Source organism: Protopterus annectens, chromosome 8.part0, assembly GCF_019279795.1.
Source record: "Protopterus annectens isolate FY-2018-M chromosome 8.part0, PAN1.0, whole genome shotgun sequence".
NCBI lineage: Eukaryota > Metazoa > Chordata > Ceratodontiformes > Protopteridae > Protopterus > Protopterus annectens.
Window position 1 is genome coordinate 1,491,091,888 of NC_056741.1, and position 24,081 is coordinate 1,491,115,968.

General features: G+C 37.3%; 1 protein-coding gene across 1 annotated transcript in view; it reads right to left on the bottom strand.

The window, feature by feature from the left end:
• Positions 1–15,621, bottom strand: part of ZW10 (zw10 kinetochore protein) — a 727,093-nt gene extending 711,472 nt beyond the window's left edge. The window contains exon 1 of the mRNA XM_044081067.1: positions 15,321–15,621. Coding sequence (XP_043937002.1) covers positions 15,321–15,425 — 105 coding nt within the window. The 5' untranslated portion in view covers positions 15,426–15,621. The remainder of the gene's footprint in view (positions 1–15,320) is intronic.
• Positions 15,622–24,081: the final 8,460 nt, after the last annotated feature.

Genomic DNA, 24,081 nt, shown 5'->3' on the forward strand with positions numbered 1-24,081 from the left:
CCAGGAAGAAAGAGGTCTTTGTCTCCCTCTACTCCTTCCTCATTAGGCCAATCATAGAGTACAATGCCCCATTTGGCATGTACCTCACTAGACATCTGCAACAACTGAAGAGGCCGCAAAAGTACCTCACAAAGAGGATCCTAGGATTTAAACACTTGTCTTATATGGACAGACTCAAAAACTCAACTATGTCTCATATCGCCTACTTAGAGGCCATCTCTGCTTGACTTACAAAGCCATGTCTGACCCAGCTCTGTTAGAAATGCTACAAATAAAGAAATCCCAATCCCTCTGCACCACATGCTCCAGACACCTCAACCTCATTACCACAATTAACAGAACATGCTGGAGGGACAGGTTCATAACCCAGACATTGCCCATGCTATGGAACAGACTTCCCATACATGTCAAGCAGAGCACCTCGATAACTCAAGAGAAATCTTGATGAGTGGACGGGAAACAGAAAATTCACCCCGGGAATAACTCCAGTGGCTCTACTCGACAGAGGCACTGGGAACCAAAGTCGGTTGGGCACTATGCCAGGGTAATCCTGTGGCTAGGCTTGTAAAGGCCTCAGGGCCATTAGCCTAGTACATACCTATGAACTACAGAAAGACAAAGAGAAAATAAGGGACTACCTGGACAACATGCATGAGTTTAGAAAGATCACTGTTAAGCAACTGTTTTTTGTTAACTCCAGAACACAAAAACTTTTAGCACAACAACTCAGGCAACAGAAAGTAGAAAGGGTTGTTGCCAACCTTAGGGAGCCTATAATAAGGAAAATAACCAGAGACCCTGTATTAGAAATATTTCAGAAACTTTATACAGATTCATAAAGGAGAAATGTGGAAATCAAGTAAAGTACAAATGGAAGTGTTTATGGAAGAATTAAATATGTCAAAGTTAGAGGTAGCTGAGACTCAATATCATTTAGGATAGGAGTGCATGAGATAAATAATGGTGATTTATAACTAATCTACAAGAAAGTCTCCAGGAATAGAGGGGATTACTGTGTATTTTGGAAGATAGGACGGAAGAAACCAATAAAGATCTGGAATGTTTTGTTTAACAGTATTTCAAACAGATAAGAAGCACCAACAATTTGGAAGAAAGCTGTGTTGGCTGTAATACTTAATGATGTAAAACATCCATCAAATCCAGCTTCATATAAGCCCATTTCGATTCTAAACCATGATTATAAAGTATTTATTTCTTGGCTAAAAAATGGCAATAGTGATGTCAAAATTGATAGATATGAATTAATGTTGTTTTGTGGAGGGGGAGGAAATTATCTGATGACAACATTAATAGAACAATAATGATCCAGAGGGATGCAAAATGTAAGAAAATACCATTGTTGTTGGTGGGTCTTGATGCAGCGAAATCATTCAGAGTAAGCTGAGATTTACAGCAATGAAGTATTTCCATTCCCTGACACAATAATAAGGTTAACTAGGAGGGTATGTTTATTTATTTGACATTTGTTTACCAGGATTGTCCAAATGGGTCAACAGAACTCATTTTTAGAGGGGGCCGGGGAGAAAAGCTCCAGATACAGACATACAAGAAAAGAAACAGCACATTTACATTACAGATTCACCAAAAATCCTACGGCACAAAAATAAGTAAGATATCACATAAGTTCAGAAAATACAACAGTCAGAGACTACGCAGTTATTACATCACTTAATAGAACAATGTTTATATATATATATATATATATATATATATATATATATATATATATATATATATATATATACACACACACATATATATATATATATATATATATATATATATATATATATATACATACATACATACATACATATACACACACACACACACACACACACACACGGTTGCTTAAGGTGATGAGAAGGGAATCAGACAGATGATTTTTAAGAGGTTTTAGTTGCTATTCAGTGAGCACTTAGTAATTGATTAAGATTAGAATCAACTTCAAATCTGTTTAAGATGAGTTCTTCAGATACAGTTGCAGAGTATTAAGCAGCAGAGGAAGTTAACTATAGAGGATATGTGGGATAAAGTGGGGCGACAGAGATATTCTCTGATAAGGTCTTTACGAACAGAGGAACAGGCAGGGGTGTCCTCTTTCCCTTTATCTGCATTACATTTAGAACCACTAGCAAAGACAGTAAGGGATACAGAAATTCAAATATAGAATTCGTATGGTAATCCAGAAAAGTTGGCTTTATTTGCAGATGTTATTTTGTACCTGATAAAACCAGAAAAGGACATTTCAGTGCTGTGGAACATTCTGAGAATCTTTTGGAGATGCATGAATTGGTTCAGCAATAGCTATATTTATGGGGATATAATAAAATGAAGTAGTTAGTATGGTTTCAAAAGGATTCTGTTATGGCAGCTAAGGATATGTGGGAAGAGACTAAAGATAGTAGGGAAAAAAAACAAGAAACTTGAAGCTCTGTTTTGTGGATATGAATAAGATAACAGTGAAAATGTTTTTAGTCCCTTTAGTTTTACACACAGGTCAAGCATATTTTAACAAATCAGATGAGAAGTTATTGATAGCAATTAATAAAGAGATGAAAGATTTTATCTGGGAGGGGGAAGAGAGCAAAAGTCAAGTGGGATAAGTTGATCCAACAAAAAAGGTGGTTTGGGATTCCCCCAATTTGAAGTGGTATTTCAGAAATAACACAGTTCAAGCTCCAATACACATCACAAGCAAAAAGCTGTAATTCAAGGTATTGAAGGTATGAAAGGGAAGAAATAAATAACTGGAGACATTTTTGTAATGAGTTAGCAGTAAAAATTCTATGCAGACTACTCAGTCAGAAATACTGGGTGAGCAAATTGGTGCAACTAAGGAAATTAGTTTTTTGAGCTGTGATATAGAATCAGAATTGCCTAGACATAGTAAGGGCTTGCTGAATTTAATTCTTGTGGTTGTTAAAAAAGCAATAAGAAAATGGAAATCAAAGTCTAAACCAACCAGACTAGAAATAATGAATGTAGTAACAAAGATAAAAGAATTGGAAGTGGGATCTTTTGAATGGGTAGGAACAAATTGCATGGAAAGGGAACTGCGGAAACAATACATGCAGAATCATAGGAAGTTACAAGGCTATTGGCCTGGAGGCCCTTATAAGCCTAGCCAAGAGTTTAGCCCATGCATAGACAAAATCAGCACCCGATGCCCCTGTCCAGCAGGGACACGGGTGGAATCCCAGGGATGTATTTTCTATTTCTGATCCAGTTATCCAGGTTGCGCTTAAAAGGGGTAAAGAAGTCCTCTGCTTGACATGGAGAGGGAGTCTATTCCACAAATGGGAGGAAGTCTCTGGGGCACAAATCTGTCCCGCCAACAAGTCCTATTGATGTCACAGACCAGGTTGAGGCCGCATGTTTGGGTTACTCAAGTGGAGCCTGACTTGTGGATATGCAGTAGTCCCATCAAGGCAGGGTCCAAGATCGCCTTGTATGCCAGACAGAGGTCACCTCTGAAGAGTCTGTGTGAAACAGGAGTATAGGGCTTTTAGCCTGTGTATGGAAGATTTCTGAGGCCCTGAAATCTCCTGGTGAAGAACCTCTGTGGTCTCTCCAGCTGCTGCATGTGCACTGCGAGGTGCATGCCGAATGGAGAATTGTACTCAATAATGGGCCTTATAAGGGAAGAATACAGGGATGTTATGACCTCCTTGTCCCTGGATGAGATACTCTTACTTATGAGGTGGGCCATGTAGAAAGCTTTTCGTACAATGGAAGCAACATGGTGATCAAAAGTCAGGTTGCTATCAATCTGGGTGCCCAAATCCCTCACGACTGACTGTGTACTTAGGACGTTACTAATGTGATCATTTGTGGGGATGTCACTCTCTCCAAAGGGGATGATGATGCATTTTTTTGTATTCAGCTTGAGGCCATGTTTCTGGCACCAGTCATTTGTTTGCATGAGACCCTCATAGAGGATGTCCACATCACTTGTGGAATTTATGAAAGCGCCCGGCTTGCAATCATCTGCAAACTTGGTCAGCCATAACATACTGGTTTTGGCCTGCACCTCAGAAAAAGTATAACCCAAATAACAGAAGCCCCAAGACGAAACCCTGGGGTACACCACTCTATACGGGTCTACTGCTTGAGGTGGCTTCCCCTATTTTGACTAGGTGGGTTCTGTCAGTAAGCCAGTTAGCTACCCATCTGGTAACATACGGATTGAGGCCTAGTTGAGAGAGTTTATCTATTATGCCCAACTGGGGAATAGTGTCAAAGGCTTAGGCCAGGTCAAGGTAGGAGGTATAATGTTTTGGAGGAGGAATGAGGTTTAAGGGAAGGCAAGAACTGAATGAGCTATGTAATGTTTGACAATGGCTGATGTATAATGTTTGCAACTGAAAAGGTCAATATTGTTTGTTTTCATTTATATAAATGTGATTATTGAATTATCACCTGTGACATAGACAAAGACGTTTCATGTTTAAAAAATAAATAAAAAGTGATGTCCCAATAACATCAGGCCATCACAGAGGCAAACTAGCAGAAATGCACATCTCGTAAACCATGAAGTCCATATAGTCTTCTATAGTGATAGCTAAAGTAAAATCATAAAAACACCTGACACTATAGACAGACGTTTTACAAAATGTAGACATAAATCAACCGCCATAAAACAGCAAAGAGAATCTTAAAATAAAGTCACACAATGCAAAATTCAGTTCAAAGAACCACAGTCCTATATGAATTAGCTGTCCACCTGCACCAAATTCCCCAAACAGAATGGCTCCATGGTGAACAAGACCCCTTCTCTAAAACAATCCATAATGAATGAACTTCCCAACCACAATGCTAACGCAAAGTGCGACCAATTTCATTCTGCTTCATTTATTAGCACCAACTACCAAACATTTCCTTGCTCCTCGTGTTACTCTGAAGCTCTGTTTTGCTGATGTTTGTTTAGCAATAAAAAGAGAGATTTTTTTTTTTAAGTCAAATTTCTAGACACTGGAACTCTAACTGTAAAGCTTCTTAGGCTGATGATATATTCCTTAGGCCGATATATTCCTTACACACAATGTTGGTCATGGACCATACACTGCAATATTGATAAGTTAACACTTTTTCATACATATATCAGCACTTATGCATAAAAATGCTTCACACGCTACAAAAAAATCAAAAACAGTATTTATAAAGGATCATTCAGTCATGTGACTAAACACTAATATGTTAATGAATGCATTTCATTTATTTAACATTTGTTAGCCAGAATAGTTCACTGAAAACTGATTGTTTTGTGGGATAGTAACAAAGGAGTATAAAAGTTAATTGATGGGGGAGTTCAAGCCATTTTACAGGGTATGGAAGGCTGCCTAGATGCAAATTTAATTACTTTATTGTAACACAGTTCAAGTTTCACTTTGAGAAATGACTGAAAATTTGTCAGAATGGGAGGGGGTCCTATTACGTTATCAAAAGATAATGTAATCGAACACTCAGAACTTTGAAACGGATGCATTCGAAGATCGCATTGTGGGATCGCAGTACAGTGAAGACTGGAATATTTGCCCTTTCCTCACTGTAGTGCGATCTCAGAGTTGGAATATATATTTAATGGGGGGGCACAGCCCCCCACAATAAAAGTTTTTGATATGCGGCCATTTCGAAGTTCTGAGCGTTCGATTAGGTTATCGATAACGTAATATGAACTCGAATGGGAGAACCATACAGGGGGGAAGGCAGGAAATGAGGTAGCAAGGGTTACTTTAATGCTATTTTGTTAGGAATTTCTGTTGCCCTATGCAACATTCCTAGCTTTTGAAAAAGTCTTTTATGTAGTTATTAATATGCAAATCAAACTTGAGATCATAGTCTCTTGTGACACCAAGTAGTTACTGCATGGGACAACATCAATTACTGCATTAAGTGATGACATTGTAAAGTTGTTTTACGTGAACGAGTTCTTTTTACCTACAGAATCTAAATTATGTGCGAGCATTAAACAGCTACAAATGATATCAAAATTTACTTTCTCTACTAACTACACGGGGACAAATGAAAGAGTTATTACTTTTGAGAAACACAGGCATCTAAACATATAAAGTTACAATGTGATATTAATGATTTTAAACAAGGCCATATTTTTTTCTTGGCTGCAGTCTAATTAGCCGCTCACTGATACCATTGTTGAGACCTCGGTTACCAATGAGGTCAATCCTTTCAATGTGCAACCTAATGAAATTGTTAATGCTGACTCAACAATTCAATCCCCCATTTTACTCTCAATGCAGGATTTCCCAAAGCTACCACAGTCAATTCGCCCACAAATGGTATCTAAGAGAGGACGCCCAGGAACCAGGGTAAGAGGAAATCAGAGGAATAAGCAAGAGTAGCACAAGAACATATGTCTACCAGGAGTATGACCACTCAGTGAATTTAGTTATTAATTTATATTCTATGCAACTTACAACACCTAAAGTTAGTCTGTTAAGTAAAGGGTTGTCATTTATTCCATCTTAGGCTGGCGACCCAGTGAGTGACATTTTGGACGCAAGTACATTTTCAAAGAATGTTCTACTCGGAACTTCATTTCAACAAGAATATAACGCACAAATGTTAAAGAAACCAAGTTCATGTGTCCCTATCCATCATCACCTGATGGAAGTATTTATTCACGCATGTGAACATGGTATTCATGAATATTTTGTTCAAAACAAAGCTACTTTTTTTCTTTTAAACTTAAATAATGATGAACATATTGTCCCCAAGAGAATTACAGGTAGATACTGCTGAGATCAAACCAGCATATAAAGGTGGAGCAATTGCAGTTACTGACAGCTCCTATTACTTTGCTATAATGAATGATATGCTTAATAATAGTACTACTTATAAGGGTATTTCTAAAATAGAACCAAATAGTAATATATTTAAGGTGAAAAATAATAATTAGATGGATGATATGCTAACTGACTTACTTGAATTATTTTCATGTTTCCATTCTATAACACCAATCATTAATGATTTACCTACAGTCCATAAAAATGTAAAGGGCCCTCCCAAGTGTGTGGTTTATATATTGTCTGGAGCGTTTGTGGAATAAACTTTTGGACTATTTTCTATCGAAGTCCTGGTTTGGTTCTCCGTTCACTATTTTTTGTTTCTTGGTTTATCTCCACCTCACTTTTTGTGGCTTATTGGCCCTCCCAAGTGTCCAATTGTTTTTTGATCTGGGTGGGTAACTACACCACTATGTAGGTAGAGGCAATATTACGGCCTGTGATAGAAATAAATTATATTTTATAAGACCGCATATTTTTAAGACTTAATAAACAAGAATTATATAATTTAAAGTATTTTTTACTAGTAACTTTTGATGTAGCTTTATTATTTACGGTCATTCTTAACTTTTATGGTATAGAATGTGTTTGAACATTTTTACCTACACATTCAGGTCATACCAGTGCATCTATGAACTTGGTTTACTATTAATGTTGATTTTAGAAAACAATGTCTTTAAACATGAAGGTAATTTTTACTTACAGAAGATGGGTGTGGCAATGGGCACTCCCATGTGCCAACAGATATGGCAATATAGTAATTTATTTTACAAGGACACGACTTTACTGAGTACATTTATTATGTGCTAGGTTTGTGGATGATATTTTTAATTTGGGGAAGTAATGTAACAAGCTTAAATGATTTCCTGGGTCTGTATTACATCCTGGAAATCCATCTTCATCGAATATGAATTCAGCAACACCAAACCACTGAAACACGCTTCCACAAACTGCAAAATCTTTCCCAGGGTAAGGAAAAACTTGCCCCCAGCACACCGAACTAAATAAAACCTACCTAACTTGGGGGGCTTCACCGCCCTAACAATATATACCAACTCGAAGATCGTATTACAGTGGGGGAAAAGGGCAAAGATGTGGTGTCGGCAAACTGTTTCCTTACCCTGGGAAAGATTTTGCAGTTTGACCAAGTAAATTTCGGTGTTTAGGTGTCACTGAATTTGTATTCCATGAGGATGTAATACAGACCTGACAAGTATCTACATACTACAAATGGAGTTTATACTTCCCCATTACTAGCTCCGATAACCAAGTTGATTTTTTGGATGTTTCCATATTGCATGAGCTAGACAGTAGGAATTCTACAAAAGGATATAAAAACAAATGCATACATAATAGTGATTTGCACAGATGATGTATGCATGCACAACATGTGTATAAAATGTATTAAAAGGGCACGTTGTGTGCAATTCTCGTCTCAATAATCAGGACAGTGACTTTGAAACTACTAGTGAACAGATGAAATTTGATTTTGTTGAAAGGGGATACTCTGTAGATGAAATAAGTAAAGCATTAAAAGAAGTTCGTGAACTTAGAGAATACTACATAGGCCCTTTCTTTGGCAATATAGGGGATACAATTATACTTCTCAAGTGCACCTCATTACGAAGAACATTCCTCACTTGGGTCTTAAAAAGTCCATGTTCCTCAAAGTTCCATTTGAAAGGGTATGTCACACATTCAGTGTTAGGAATTTCTTTTACCGGATATCCATGGTAAATACTACTGAATCATATTAATTCACCAAAAGAACTTTTTTATAAGTATAAAGTACTGCATTTTAACTGTCTTGTGACCTTCCTAGTTGAAGTTGGTAGTAAGGTTTTGGGAGGTGATCCACATTTTGCCCATATGTTTTACATTTTGAGAGGCAGTTCCTCATTTAGGAGATAGAAGATGGAGAGCTGTGGACACAATTAACAGAGAGATTGTTGAATAAAGATAAGCTTTGCTTTTTAACTACATATTCTAATGATACCCATAATATATGGATTATTAAAAACATTGATATATTTATAGAATAACCAATACACCTTGTTTTACTTCTAAAAATATAAAATCTTTGAAGCAAAGGTTATAAGAACATTTATGAGCATGCTCAAAAAGGTATAGATTCAAAAGGCACTTTACATCGTTATAACTAACAGTTTTTCATCCAATGTATGCATACACACAAAAAAAAAAAAAAAATGCTTTATATATATATATATATATATATATATATATATATATATATATATATATATATATATATATATATATATATATATATATATATATATATATGTGTGTGTGTGTGTGTGTGTATATATTTATTTATTTTTTATGTAGGGTCTATATCATAACATCAAAGTGTCAAAACTTCAAATGTTAGGACATCGAACCCCCAAAACCACGAAAGCTGAAAACCCCGAAGACTGAGAAAAGCGATTTTTTCCCCCTGGGGAAAAAAAATCGGTTCTAGTACAAAACACAAACACACGAACACTACAAACTATTTCTAATGTGAGGGGCTGTGCCCTCCACACACCCCTACTTAAAATATACCAACTCCGAGATCGCACCACAGTGCAGGAAATAGCAAAGACATGGAAACGGCCCACCAAATTCTTTCCCTGGGAAATAATTTGATGTTCCGCGGCTTCGATAGTCAGTCTTCGAACTTTCAAGTTCGAGGTTTTCTTGCTCGAAGCTTTTGACACTAATTTTATGAAACAGACCCATTAATTACATTATATTTATATATATATATATATCTCCTGTTATATTAGTGATTTAGTTATATCGCCCTTTACCAAGGTTGTCAGTCGTGTTAAGTAGGGAAGACCAACAGGAAATTCAGACAGAATTTCCTACCATACATGACATTAAATTTAATTAATGCTTAAGCAAAACACTGACAGAATTGGGTGCTGCACATAATTTTAAGTTTATGAGTTTAGAAAAAAATCAAGACGAACTTAAGAGATGAATATATTGGCAATATGACAAGTTGAACTAAATTAGAACAAATTGAAATGAATTAGATAACCAGAATGAATGCTGCAATACGCCAGGACTTAAAATGTTTTATTATAGCTCAGTGTTTGAAACGCAGGTGCTTAATATCAAGAATATTAAGACGGTTTAATTGTATTTGATGTTTCCGTCACATCACTGAATGATCCTTTATATAAATGCATTTTATTTTATTCTTTAATGTCTGATAAAGTGCTTTTACACAAAACTACTAAAACACATGTGAAGTTAAGAAAGTAAATATCTTACATCTCAGTATTGGAGGTGTGTGGTCCATGCCCGACATTGTGTCTGTATTCTTGTTTTTTGTCTTGGGTAGTGTTTACCTCTAGCAGGCCTCTTCTGTTTTTTTAGCTATATTCTTTCCATAGTACAGAATAAATCCAAAAACAAGTTCGAAAAACCAGCAACACAGTCCAAGAAGAGTCAAATAACACTATTTATTCCACTGTTTAAACAGAACTGTTTCTGAAGAAGTTTGCTATCAGGCTGACGAAAAGTGCTTTAAACAGTGGAATAAATAGTGTTAATGGACTTCTCGGACTGTGTTGCTGGTTTTTCGAACCTGTTTTTGGATTTATTTAGTTTCTTGCCTTGTTTGTGTTCATAATACAGAATAGTTATTCTATTGCCAGCTTTAAGCCCTTACAGTAGGCCCATGTGCCAGCTATATGAATAGGCCCAACACCAATGACTGTTCTCTGCAACATTACAGCTGCACTACAGTAAGATCTTAAAACAGCCAGCATCACAGTAAGACAGCATCTAAGCTGTGCTACAAATCCAGGCTGAAGGGTTTAAAATATTTCCTTACTTCAGAAAGGTAAGGATATGCCCTAGAATTATGTAAGAATTGCTAGGACTGTAGAATACCAGAATGCACTGGAAATAACTAAAAGAAACCAGAATGAGACTGGTATGAATGCCTTTATCGGTTAATTAACCAAACTTGTACTGAGCAGGTGCCAGTCTCTCCTTTATGGGCTAAATCTTCTTGTACCTTTCAGAATGAAGTCTGTACACACTGTAGTTCGGCTAAGAATGTTTTAATATGTACAGTGGAAGTAGATATCAATATCTGCACCAAATCTTAAATGTCTATAGTTTCTGCACTTATTATACAGGACGTAAATTCGGTACATCTCCAATAACAGTGCTGATAATTATGTCTAACTTCTGCACTCATATTCTGATCCTCCTGAATAATATCATTAATATATTCTGGAATGCTGGATATTTGACCAGACTTCTGCACCCTCTTGAGTGTCTGTATAAAACTTCAGAGGACTGCACTGCAATGACTTTCTGCATATCAGTCCAAATGAATCAACTCAACTGTGTCTGAAGTACATTCCAATAGTGCCAAAACCTGTAAAATGTACATGCCTATATAACCTTGGTTCCAAATCCTTGTACCATACAAACAAAATGTGTTTGTACTCAACATACTGCACATTCTGTTCTTTACAGTATTTCTTACTGAAGATTATTTTTACTGATTGAAAATGCATTCACTGAAACTGTATGCAGACTGTGAAGGCCTACTTTAATATGGCTGCATTTCTAGACTTATGCAAATAGAATACTGTATTCTTGTTTAACAAAATACATTTAAATGAAACCTGATATGGCGATATTGAAGTGTACTGGCTCACCAGATGCGCAGTAGCAAGCGCTGCCCCAACCCCGCCCCAACTGGTGAGGTCTTGCTGTACTTATGAATAACCAAAATTAAGTGGCTTCTTCGGCATGAATATTAATTTTGATGAGTAATCGCAGTTACATTTAACAGATGAATTTCAACTTTGTTTAAAGAATCATTAAGTGCCTACTTAGCTGTTTCAGCATAACAAATGCTGGAATACAGCCGCCAGTAAATATAAACAATTACTTTTTACCCCTTTGTTTTTGCCGGGGGCAAGCCCCCTGCACCCCCTTGTGGGGGTGCTGGGCCCCCCACACCACCCGCTATTTGAATATACCAACTCCAAGAACAGACTACAAGGGGGGTGCAGGGGGGCTTGCCCCCTGCAAAAACAAAGGGAAAAAGTAATTGTTTATATTCACTGGAAGAAGGCCCTTGTGCACCAGCATTACAAACAATTATCACAGGAATGTATAGTGCTGAGCTGCTCATCTACATTCATTATATGCATGTCAGCACGGGGTAATATACATGGCATGTCAATCATGCCTCATTTCCTTACCACTTCCTAGGTTTTAGACTTGTCAATCACCCTGACCACGCCCACTCCTGCGCAAAACTGCCGGTGAGCCAGTACACTACAGTATCGCCCCTGATCTTACAAATTACATGGCAGCATTTAAAAAAAAAGCTACTTCATTATACATGAAAGAAGACAACATCATCATCACCTCCCAATGCCACTACCAAAGTCACAGTTAACTACCCAGTTTCAAAACACAGTTCCTGATCAACCCAGCCTTGGCACTTATGAATAATCCAGTGGAACACTGCAGTCTAGTTCTGCTTTGCAAGTTGGTTGCAAACACAAAAAAAGGCACCCAACTAAGCTATAACTTTTAATACTCCATCAAATGGTGCAGCAACCACATTCTTAAAGCAAGTGGATATTACTCGCAGTCACAAAACTGTTAAATAGGTTTGACAGAAGCATCAGAGAAAACATCATACCTTCCACATGCAGAGTAGCTAATCTCCTACCTTTAAATAAAAGCCCTTCAACTAACATTCTATGTACTGATCTATTTCTCATTTCAATACTCTCTAGGTGTTTGACTAAATAATTCACACAACTTCTAAATTGCCTAGAGCACAACCACCTTCAGTCCTATCATCATCAAGGGTTTCATGCCAAGCCCTGATACTGACACTTCCCTAGTCACTTTGGCAAGACATATAAACAGGGAAGCAGACAAAGATGATGCTGTAGCTGCCATGACTCCTCAAAGGCTGCAATCCCACATTAATTTTACCCACAGTACCATACTTTGATGACAGCAAACTCAAATATAACCATGGTTTGTCAATATGCAAACTTTATATGCAACCATATCATTTTCCAATTAGTGTTGGGCATATATGGTATTGATGTAGCTGGCATGCAGAATTACTGTAAGAGCTTAAATCTCAAACATTCTTCTCTTCTATGAAAAAATTGCAGCGGTTAGTTGTCGCCTCACAGTAAGAGGTTCTCCGGTTCGATTCCCTGCTGGAGCACCTTCTGTGTGACGTCTGCATGGCCTCCCCACGGTCGAGGGACGTTTAAAGACATGCAGGTAGGTGCGTGTGTGAATGGGTGAGCCTTCTTTGAAGGTCGGGCATCGAGCTGGCACCTCGGCACCATAAAACCCCACTGCCAATCAGCAGACCGGAGGTCCACTGTGGCGACCCCTAACCGGGAAAAGCCGAAAGACATTCGTTTTTAAATCCAAGCAGCTTTGCAGCAGAATACTAACTAAAAAAGTCTAGCATGCTAAAACATCGACAAAACAAATTTCATGATGTTCCAAAGTAACAGGAAAACAAGGAACACAACTGCAGTTTGGTATAATCAGTGCTGATTAATGGAGAACAACTTGAAAATGTAATTCTATAAAGTAATGTATTTATTTGCATTTACTAAATTTGAAAATCTAACTTCATCTAGCCCCTTTAAAACACCAACCAACGTTTTGATGTCAGGCATGTTATATATTTTTTTTACAACACAGACATAAGCATTAATAAAATAAGCACCAAATCATAGCAATATACATAAGTTGCGTTTATGGCAGTAGTGGAGACAACATAGACAATCATCACCAATTACTTCATAAAGAATTAACAAATTTTGATTTTCACAATCACACTAGATATACACAAGCAACAGAATATTACAGCAAATGATAAGGTCTCTTGGTAAGAAAAATGATACAGTCTGACAGAATATGTAAGGAAAGTGAAATTCAGACTAAAGGTTAGCTACGGGCATCCACATAAAACTTGGTATGAAATGGCATGAGCAAAACCGTGAATATAGTTAATTCTGCTAAGAGACTATTTAAATCAAATGACAAACAATCCTGGGAAATAAAAGGTCAAAGTTCATGTTTTGACTGGAAATAGACTAAAGATGAACCTGAAATATTCTTAAGAATATGAAAGATGAAAATTTTTCTTTCAGATTCTTTCTGAAAAATACTTCCAGTTCAGTTTTACACATTTTCTAATAACAGCGTGTACTTACAATACATTTTTTTGTTTCTAGGCCACATGTTGAGCATTTGTCTGTCATTTACATGCAGTCTTGTATACAAAACAGAAATAAGTAATGCAATTATGAGTCAGAAATTCCTTGACTACTCGGAGTATGAAAAGTAAAATAGGATGAAAAGCAAGAGAAAAGTCCAAAGCCTTAATCTCTGTGATGCCAGACTGTTTCAGGGCAGTAGGTACAGTAAAATATTGCCAAAAACAGTAAGGCTGCTGTGTACAGGCTTACCTAAAACTCAACAGTCAGACATTTGTATTGTTTTCTTATATCATGCTATTGCCTCCTCCACCCTAAAATTTTCAAATCTCATAAAACAGCACCATAGCCTAATAAATGTGCATCAATGTTAGTCATACCTCTCCAATTATACCTTTGGGATACAGCACTATGACCTTTGACCTTGTATTTAACCTTAGTCTTCCTAGAGTTAAATAAAGTTAAACTTGTGCAAAGATTACTTGGAATCACTATTTTTTATGGACTCTATTCCCTCAAAACCTTTGCTCTGGAAAATAAAAATGTGCTCCATACCAGTCAACCTGTTAGCACAAGAATACTGGATAAACCTAAAATAATTAGTTGACAAAGGCTCAAAATCAGGGACAGAACTTCAGTATTGCCCTTATAAACTTAGAACACTGCTATCTTAATGGATTTTGCATCAGCATGCATTCTATGATTAATATGAAGCCTGAAAGTCAAACGTTTGCCATTTAGTGACTTCAGTCTTCATTGTCTTACCAGAAAACCTCAAATTTTATGCAAAGCAGAGAAATCTGGACATTCTGGACAGTTCAGCAATATGACGTACCCTTCCTTTGACTCTTTACTGTAATTTTTTAAACGACAGTGTGCATTTTAACATCCTGATATTAAGAAACACGTCTGCTTTTACTAACTCTTTATAACCATATAAAAGATGCTTCTAAAAAGCATGCTTTCTTCCTGCAAGTTGTAGACAATGTCCTGAGCCCCCAATTCATATAGTTTCTGAGTGATTTTCAGAAGTAAATGTGCTTACTTGAATAAACCAAAACAAGCATGAGCACTACGTAAAACTGTTAAAAAAACTCAATGTCAAATTTGGAAGTAGACATCACACGTCTCAGCTGCTACCATCTGATCTCTCAAACTTGCAGGTAAATATGAGATCAAAATAAAACAAGCAAGACACGTCAGCTGCACAGAATGCGTGTAGACTGTCCTCCCAGACATTTACCTTGATTTCATCCACCCGTTGAGACAGCTTGCCAATCTTTGTGCTTAAGTCCTCCTTCTCAAGCTTGCCAGAGTTGGCAAGTATTTCCGTCACAAATGAAGACATGTTTGTGTCAGGAAAAGGCGCGCAGAAAACCTTCTTCACTGATCTGCTGCCTTTCCCAAATTGCTCAGCAGTAATCTTCCAAGTCCAACACCATTATAGTCACAAGTTTTGTACCGCTTACCAGTAAATGATTGGCTCAGCTCGCCTGCGTCAGTACTACATGCTCACGAATTGTCAAGAGACGTCAGCCTGTCTGAGAATATGTTAAAAACAAAAACCACGAATCCCATAAACCACCACAAAACAATAGCAAGGTCGGTATGGAGTATCTCTTTGGACAAGAAGTATTTGTGGACCAGACCAGATAAATTGCTGAAATACGTAACAGCCAACGTTGCCATTGGCCAAACTGCCTCGTATTGTTAGCCTGCGTATAGCATATTGCATTTCGGAAGCTGATAGTGTAAATATAACACTGTATAGTATTATGGGCTTTGTATTAGGACATTACCCCACCAGATGCGCAGTAGCAAGGACCGCCCAAAGCCCTCCGACTACTTTGCGTATAACTTTTACTTTTGTAAGTGCTTTGAATAAACATCGGAAGACCATCTCCTGCAAAATGAATACGCAAAGCATTGTAATTACTTCGGTACAAACCCTTTTCGCGCTTATTTGCTGGTACCAGGATTGTGAAACAACAGCAGTCCAATTTCCAGTGATTCAATTATTCAAACGAACACAAGAATATGTTCCATTTATAAAAAGTATTAAAATATTACACTAAAAATTACAATTCTTTAAAGGGTGAGGGGTGCGAACACATAATATGCTACATGTATACAAACTATTACACCATTAGACAGACTTGAAATTACAGTTCTGTAAGGGTGCGGGTGAGTCATTTGAAGCCTTTCTGGGAGGTGTTTTTATTGCATTTATTGAATTGATTTATTGCCCCACTGCCTATTGCTGCTGTATTTCCAGAAATATGTGCAAAGAAAGGTGAGGGGTGCAGGGGGTCTTGATCCCCTGCTAATCAATGACTGCACAAAATTATAGTACAGAAAGGTGGGGAGTGCAGGGGTTTTGGCGTTTAAGTAGTTCACTGTTGCACTTACTTTTAAAATAGTGTATTTCCTCCACAGAAGTGTTTTTTGACCCTACAAAGATTCTGACCCGCTAATAGTTGAATGAACCTGCATTTCTTTCCTGTGCCTACTGATATTGGTGCCGATTTTTAATTTTGTGTGAGTGCTGCCTCTTCCCCAGTCTGGCATACTGCCCCCTCAGCTCTTCACTGTGTTAACAACGGTCAGACAATGAATATTCAGCATGTCACTTGGTAATCTGCATGGGTTGTCACTCAGCTGTGTTTTCCATGCAACGTTACACGGGCTTGCCCTGCCAATCTTGTAGGCCATGCTGATTCTTGCGCGAAAATCGTGGTGGGGTAATGTTCTAATACAAAGCCGTATTACGACATACTTCTATCCTCTGCCAAATTTTTAGAGAAGGCTTTAAGTTTGACTTGAAACTGTGCACCTAACTTCAAGAGTGTAGCCAGTACATTTTTCTTTCCATCCCTCAGAAACATTGCAACTTTTTCAGGCTATATTATGTCTACAGCTGTATAAAGTAATGCCTGTAACAACAGGTGCATAACTTCATTTATAGACAAGATGGTTAATCTAAAAACAATATAGTTAATAATAGCAGAGACCATTAAAAATGATGTGCGCATTTATAGCTGCTCGGGGGAATAATATGAAAGATGTGTACGTTTTTAAATGCTACGTGAGTTGGGGACATTTAGGCACCATTGAACCCTGTGGTCTCTGGGGGCTCCCAGGTCCAGGGGCCCCCTAACCACACCAAGTTATGTTATCTTGGTAATTCGTAACATGTCTTTCAAACCAACTAAAGCTAGTACAGCAATCTTGTGTACTTAATAAACCAGGTGGGTAATAATACTTCTTATTTATATCTCCTTTAAAGTTCAAAAATATCTCTGATTATAGTAATAGTGTTTTGTCATTGTCAAAGGAAAAATATACTTTAAAAATTATCAATACACGGTAGGTTCAGGTTAAGTCACTTTAATATTGCAGCAAGGAGACAAAAACGTGCTAATACAGAGTTTGTCTAACTAAAATCAGGAAGTAAATTCATCTTTATACACTTTCTAACAAGACATTGCCTACCAAGCTGACGTAGCAGATCACAAGTTTTAACATCATCATTACATAGCAGCTGTTTATCCATAATTTTCTGCTTGCACTATCAATTTTATGAAAAACTTCCTAAGAAAAACAACGTGACCTTGGTGACCACCGGTTAGATACAGTTTCCCACTATGTTATGTTTCTATTCAAGGTATTACAGCTAATTTGAGCACAAAGCAAGTACAGATTCTTCAAGCAGTCCTTTGTCTTATGTATCTCTTATTCTTCCGCAGCTGTGCATGTTCTCATAACACAAACAGAGCTGATTGTTCAAAATCACAACACTATAGAATATAGTATTGTTTCATTTATTACTTCCTGACCTAGCAGATAATCACCTGCTTCTCAGTACATTTCCAAAAGGCATAAACATGAATTTTTCTGTGCTAGCAATTACTACGTCAGGGGGCATCTTGCAAGTTTTCAGAAAGCATACTGCAGTTTCAAAAAGCATCTTATAATTTCACACAGAATTAAGCTGTATATAAAATAGAATGAAAACGTGTTAATTCTTTTAGCTTCTAATAAGCATCAGACATATACATAAATGCATATTTATCTGACAGTCATGTAGCAGGCTTTACAATTCCATTAAATATTTTACCACTGACAAAGTACCTCGGCTTAGTCAAATCCTGCTGGTGGACATTCTCGCCAAGAAAATTAACAACATAGCTAGTTTTAGGTATCTGCAATAACAGTGGCTACAGGGGGACACCTTAATCATCCTTCGCTGTGTGGAGGCCCCACAAAAGTTGCTGCTGCTGGTTGGGGAAAATGAAGAGAAAAATGTATTAATTTTCTGATTACAAAAATGAAAACAGCACAAAAGCAACTAATAAAATAACAAAACAACCCGAGCGTACGGAACAGGAAATAATCATTCAACACTGCAAAATAAATTAAGTGTTTTCATTCTTTTTCATGTAGAACTTCATCAGAATGAAATTCAATTAAAAACAGCCCTTCTAAAACAAGGAATCAATGACGTCACATGCAAAATGGTTCGATAACAACATATGTAAAGCTATCACAATTAACAATATAAAATACATACAACTTAAACTTTAACAAAAGATAAAAATAAAAGTACACATAATTTAAAATATTTATTGGAACATCTTCGAGGTGATCTAACTAAGGGACCAGTTGGTACCTTCCCTTGTCAGGCTTGTAAATGTGGTAGATTATTAATCCCATTAGTTCATATTATTTTGAACACATTAATTTCACCTTTATTGCTAAGGGTAGATTTACATGTAGTACAGAGGGGTTAGTTTATTTGACTAGTTGTGTTGGCTGCAGTTGTTTCTACATGGCAAAAACTATTAGGAAACTAGCATGTAGGATTGTAGAGCATGTGCAGGCTATTAAAAACAAAGATCTCAATAATGCATTTGCTAGGCACAGTTTAAACTTTAACAATTTTCAAAAGTTTACTTTTTTAGTTTTAGAAAAGGTTGATAGTAGGAGTTTTGTTAATGATTTCAATTATTGCATAGAGTTTTTAGGGTTTACCTTCATATTGTCAGAAATGACAATATTGATCACACTTTTGTGCAAACCAAAAGCGCAAATTTTAAACTGCGAAAGTCTCTGTAGTTCGAAAATCAGCAAATTGAATAGAAGATTCCCTGATTTTCGAACTACAGTGTCGAAGACACATCAAAATGCAGGGGGCAAGCTACCCTTGTACCCCCCACACCCCTCTACTTTAATATACTAACTCAGAGATCACACTACAGTGGGGTAAGGGTTCATTTCCCAATCTCCACTATAGTGCACTCTGCACCCAAAATGTAAAATCTGTAATGAGCGAATGGCAATGTGCATTCGCTCATTGCACATTTGGAAAATTTTTGTTCGAGGTATTGCCAAGTTTGGAAGCTCCTTTCGCACATAGTGGATTCGCCCAAGTGCATAACGCACTTATGAAGTTAAACTGTTTTTAGAGCTCAATTGGCAGGTGTTTTTACGTGCCGATGTGTCCCCTGGGCTCAATGAAACTGCTTCATTAAAAAGTCTTTTAAGATTCAGAAGTTTATAGTTTATACATTTTTACATACTTTTATTAAGTTTTTGTTGATTAAAGCTTAAGTTGTATGTATTTAACATATTTATATATTGTTAACGTGTGTTGTTATTGGACCATTATGCATGTGACATCATCGATTCCTTGTTTTAAAAGGGCTGTTTTTTAACTGAATTTCATTCTGATGAAGTTCTACATGAAATAGAATGAAAGCGCTTAGTTTATTTTGTGGTGTTGAGTGATTCTTTCCTGTTCCGTATGCTCAAGTTGTTTTATTAATTTTCTGATTACAGTCTTTAACCTGAACAGGGGTGTGATATGACCATGTTAGGATAAATCTGATGAACATGAGCAAGGTAAGCACTAAAGAGATCAGCAGCCTAGAGTGACTGATGTCAGTGTGTAACTTGGATTTTAGGAAGCACTGATGCTGCCAATCTTCAGGAATCATTTTCTCTTTCAGGGAGTTTTATAAATGCTAGCAGAACACCAGATATTATAACTCAACTTCTTTGCTCAAGAATTATGGGCAAAGCCAAAAATAATAACAGAATAAAGGCTCAAAATCAGGAATACATTTTAAATATTATACTTATTCACTTAGAAAGTTAATGAATAACATATTTTTCTATCAACATGCATTTTTTGACAATAAGTATGAAATCCTGATTTTAGGATTTATCTGTAATCCTGAATGATTTACCAGCAAATCAATTTTTTTATGAGGGACAGAGTAAAATTATGAGACTAAATCAGGGATGGTCTGTGAAATCAGGACAGTGATGTGTAAGTATTATTCCTCAATAAATTGTGGTTGTACCAGTGTTGCAAAATGCATTGCTATTTGCTGAAATAAGTGCAAAACTAGTATTGCTATGGATTATGCTTGTTTGTGTGTGTACAAAAATCAGTGTTTTTTATCTGTGCACACGCAATAATGCAGGGGCACATACATTACTCTTCTGGGTATCAGTAAAAATGTAGTTAACATGTAGTTATTTTTCAAAAGTAAGGCATAAAATATATCACTGAACATTTAGATACTTAGATCTTCTGGGAGTCTTTTGGCATCCACTCCCCAGGCTGTATAAATGGATTTTGACTTGGTCTTGTGGTGACCTCCGCTCTCATCTGCACCCAATCTAAGACAAACCATGCTTTTCTCTACAAAATTATCTGTAGGTTTTGTGAGGGTCTGGGTATTGTGTGGTCATTACTTTAATCTTCATCACAGTCAAACCTTAGAGGTATGTGCAAGAGGTCATTATAGCTCATGTTTGGGCTGGGGACAGTATGGTTATTGTTTCTTTTACTTTTCTCACAGACCTCAGAGGTGTACAAATAAGATTACTATAGCTTGTATAGGAGACAGTGTACTGTCTAAGAGCAGCAAAGTTTCACTTTCCTCACAATCACACATCAGGCAGTTATACAGGTGGCTGCCTTTGGAGATTAGGGGTGAGGAGTGAGGAGGCATTTTATGTATATTTATGACAGCAGTCACTTGAAATACATAGGATCATAGGAGGTTACTAGGCTAATGGCCCTTGGGGCCCTTACAAGCTTAGCCAAGAGTTTATCCCCAAAAAGAAACCTCAGTCAGCACCTGTTGCCCCTGTCAATGAGCGACCCAGGTGGAACCCCTGAGACAGATTTTTGGTTTCCCATCCACTCATCAAGGTTGCTCTTGAAGAGGGTCAGCGAAGTATTCTGTTTGATGTGTATGGGAAGTCTATTCCAGAGACAGGGCAGCCTCTGGGAGACAAACTTGTCTCTCCAGCAGGTTTTGTTGATTTTGCATATTAGATTCAGGCCTTTTGCATGGGTAATGCGTGAGGAGTTAGACTTATGGATATGGAGTATCTCTAGTAGAGCAAGGTCCGAGATTGCCTTGTAGGTGAGACACAGATCACCTCTGAGCAACCTGTACGATACTGAGTAGAGTGGTAGTGATTTGAGCCTGTCTGCATAGGACAGGTGTTGGAGGCCATGACTGTAACCATTTGAACCTCTGCTTTCATCCCAGTCTAACACCAGATGGATGCATAGTCAGTGACTCTCATTTTTGGGAGGGATTAGGGAGTCAAGCAGTAATCCCAGATAGGATCTGTGTATCATCACAACAATCGACTTGTTTATTTTGAGCTGCTATTTTGTCAGCTTTGAACATTAAGCCTTGGGCACAACTTATGTCTTCCATAAAAGAAAAAAAAACAATTCTGAAACTGTTTTCTTACTCAGGATGTTTGTCTAGGCCACCATTGGATTAAAAGTATGAGAAAATGCTCTAAAATGCATTCCAGAGCATCTACAACCCTATGGTTTCTAGGAACCCTGACTTAGTTGAGTTTTTTCTAAATGGTTATTATTGTACTGCCTTGTTCAGGAAAGGTGTAATGAAAGAATGCAAGGCAAACTAAAGTTGAATAGCAACACTGAATTTCTTTCCTTAATCTTAATTTCTGTTCAAGCTATCATGAGATGAAAAGTTGTATACCAAAAAAGACTTTAAAATGCACTTAAGAACATACAGAAAGCTATGGCTTCTGTGTGTGTGTGTGTGTGTGTGTGTGTGTGTGTGTGTGTGTGTGTGTGTGTGTGTGTGTGTGTGTTGTGTGTGTCCGTGTGCATGCACATGCTGAGGGGGTGAAACAGTAGGCAGTCAACCCTGTACAAAAAGTTGTAATGTGTCATTGTTGCAACTAAATTCCAATAACTGTAAATGTTCCTTTGAGAGATGGGCCAATATAATGTGGCATATAGGCTTGTCATAATCTGAGTATTCTAGCTGGAGGTCAATCTGTGAGATTTACTCCTAAAAGTTTGCAGTATGAACTAAACGTTTGCTTAGGAGGGGTGGCAGTGACAGGGTGATACCTAGACTAGAGGTGTCCAGGGGCCCCCAACTTGCCATTTGCTGGGAGCCCCAAAATGCTAACACCTGCCCTGATTTGGAGCAGTAAAAAGAGCTTCTGAGTTCAACATGGAATTCTCTGGCTACACACCTGTCTTCCCTACTAACACTGGATTTTTGTTTTTTTTTTTTTTTTTTTTTTAGAAAAGGTGGTTGATTATAATCAGAATTAGGAAATACTGATAACCATTACTGTTACTGACTGCTTTTACTTGAGAAAACAGACCTCTCACCTGTCCCTATTTTGAAAGGACATCACTATTTTCAGGCCTGACTTAGGATGCACCTATTTTAAGGCTTGATTTACAACTTCACACAATTTTCTGAATCACCCTCATCACATGATTTGTAAAGCCATCTTGTACACAGAAAACCACTCTATATGGCCAACATACTAGTTGTAAAAATAATTTAAAGAAAGAGGAAACATCTTACAACTCTTTTTCTACAGCAATAATGCATGACCTTCTATGATAGAATTTTGCAATATAGTTGTTAAAGTCTACAGATTTTGCACTACCACTTTGATAATGTGTTTCTGAGTAGTATCCAACATTCCTACTGGAAGTGGGAAGAGTTATGTGCTGTTTGGGGCAATCGTTTATAATAGGACAAACAAGGATGCGTGGTACCTAGCTCTGCCCATGGTGTAATTTCTGACCTTATAATGACAGAACTCTTTCCTGAAATAAATGTTCCTAGAAATCAAGTTAGAAAAAACTAAATGAAAACACCAGCCAAGCTAGAACTTCCAATGAGTGACCTCCAAAACCTTCTGTAACAGAGGCACATGGGATATATGCAAATGACCCTTATGAACATCAGGTGTTTCAGCTACATGGTGATTCTGATTGCCCATGACTTTTACGTTTGAAGTCGTTTTAATGGACAATTACAAGCCAAGTTCTGAACTAGATGAGATTAAAAAAAAAACAGCATAACATCCTTCAAAGCCCCCCCCCCCCCAAGGGACTGCAAAGGACTTAATATCCAGGGAATTGTTATGGCTAGGCTTGTATAGGCCCTAGGGTCGATAGCCTAGTACCAACTTATGAACCTATGAAGATGTTGGCTACTCACAGAAATATGGACTGTCTTCTGCCTACCAATACAGTATTTTTTATGTAATTGTAAGTAAAATAAAATTCATCTGTTTTTTTTTCATAATTGTAAATATACTAAGCTACACAAACCAAATAATCTATGGTAGGTGTTGGTTGGGTTGGACAGGATTTTCTACACCTGGTACATATGTTTGCTTAGCCTTTGTCCTTGTCAAAAAGCTATGTTACAAATGAGTAAATCATGACTTGACCCACACTTAATAATGTAATCCTGAAGCAAAGGCCTGCTTTGTAGTATGCTGTACATTGCACAAAGTGAGCCAACCCCAGCAACTTATCAGTTAGAAGCCATTTTTTGTTGTCATAAAACACAGCTATGTTTCAATATTTTAATGCTTTTCAATTTACATAGTGTCTTGCTTGTAAACATTAAATGACTGAGAAAGTACTTTAACATTTATCGGCTTCCCGGCCTCACATC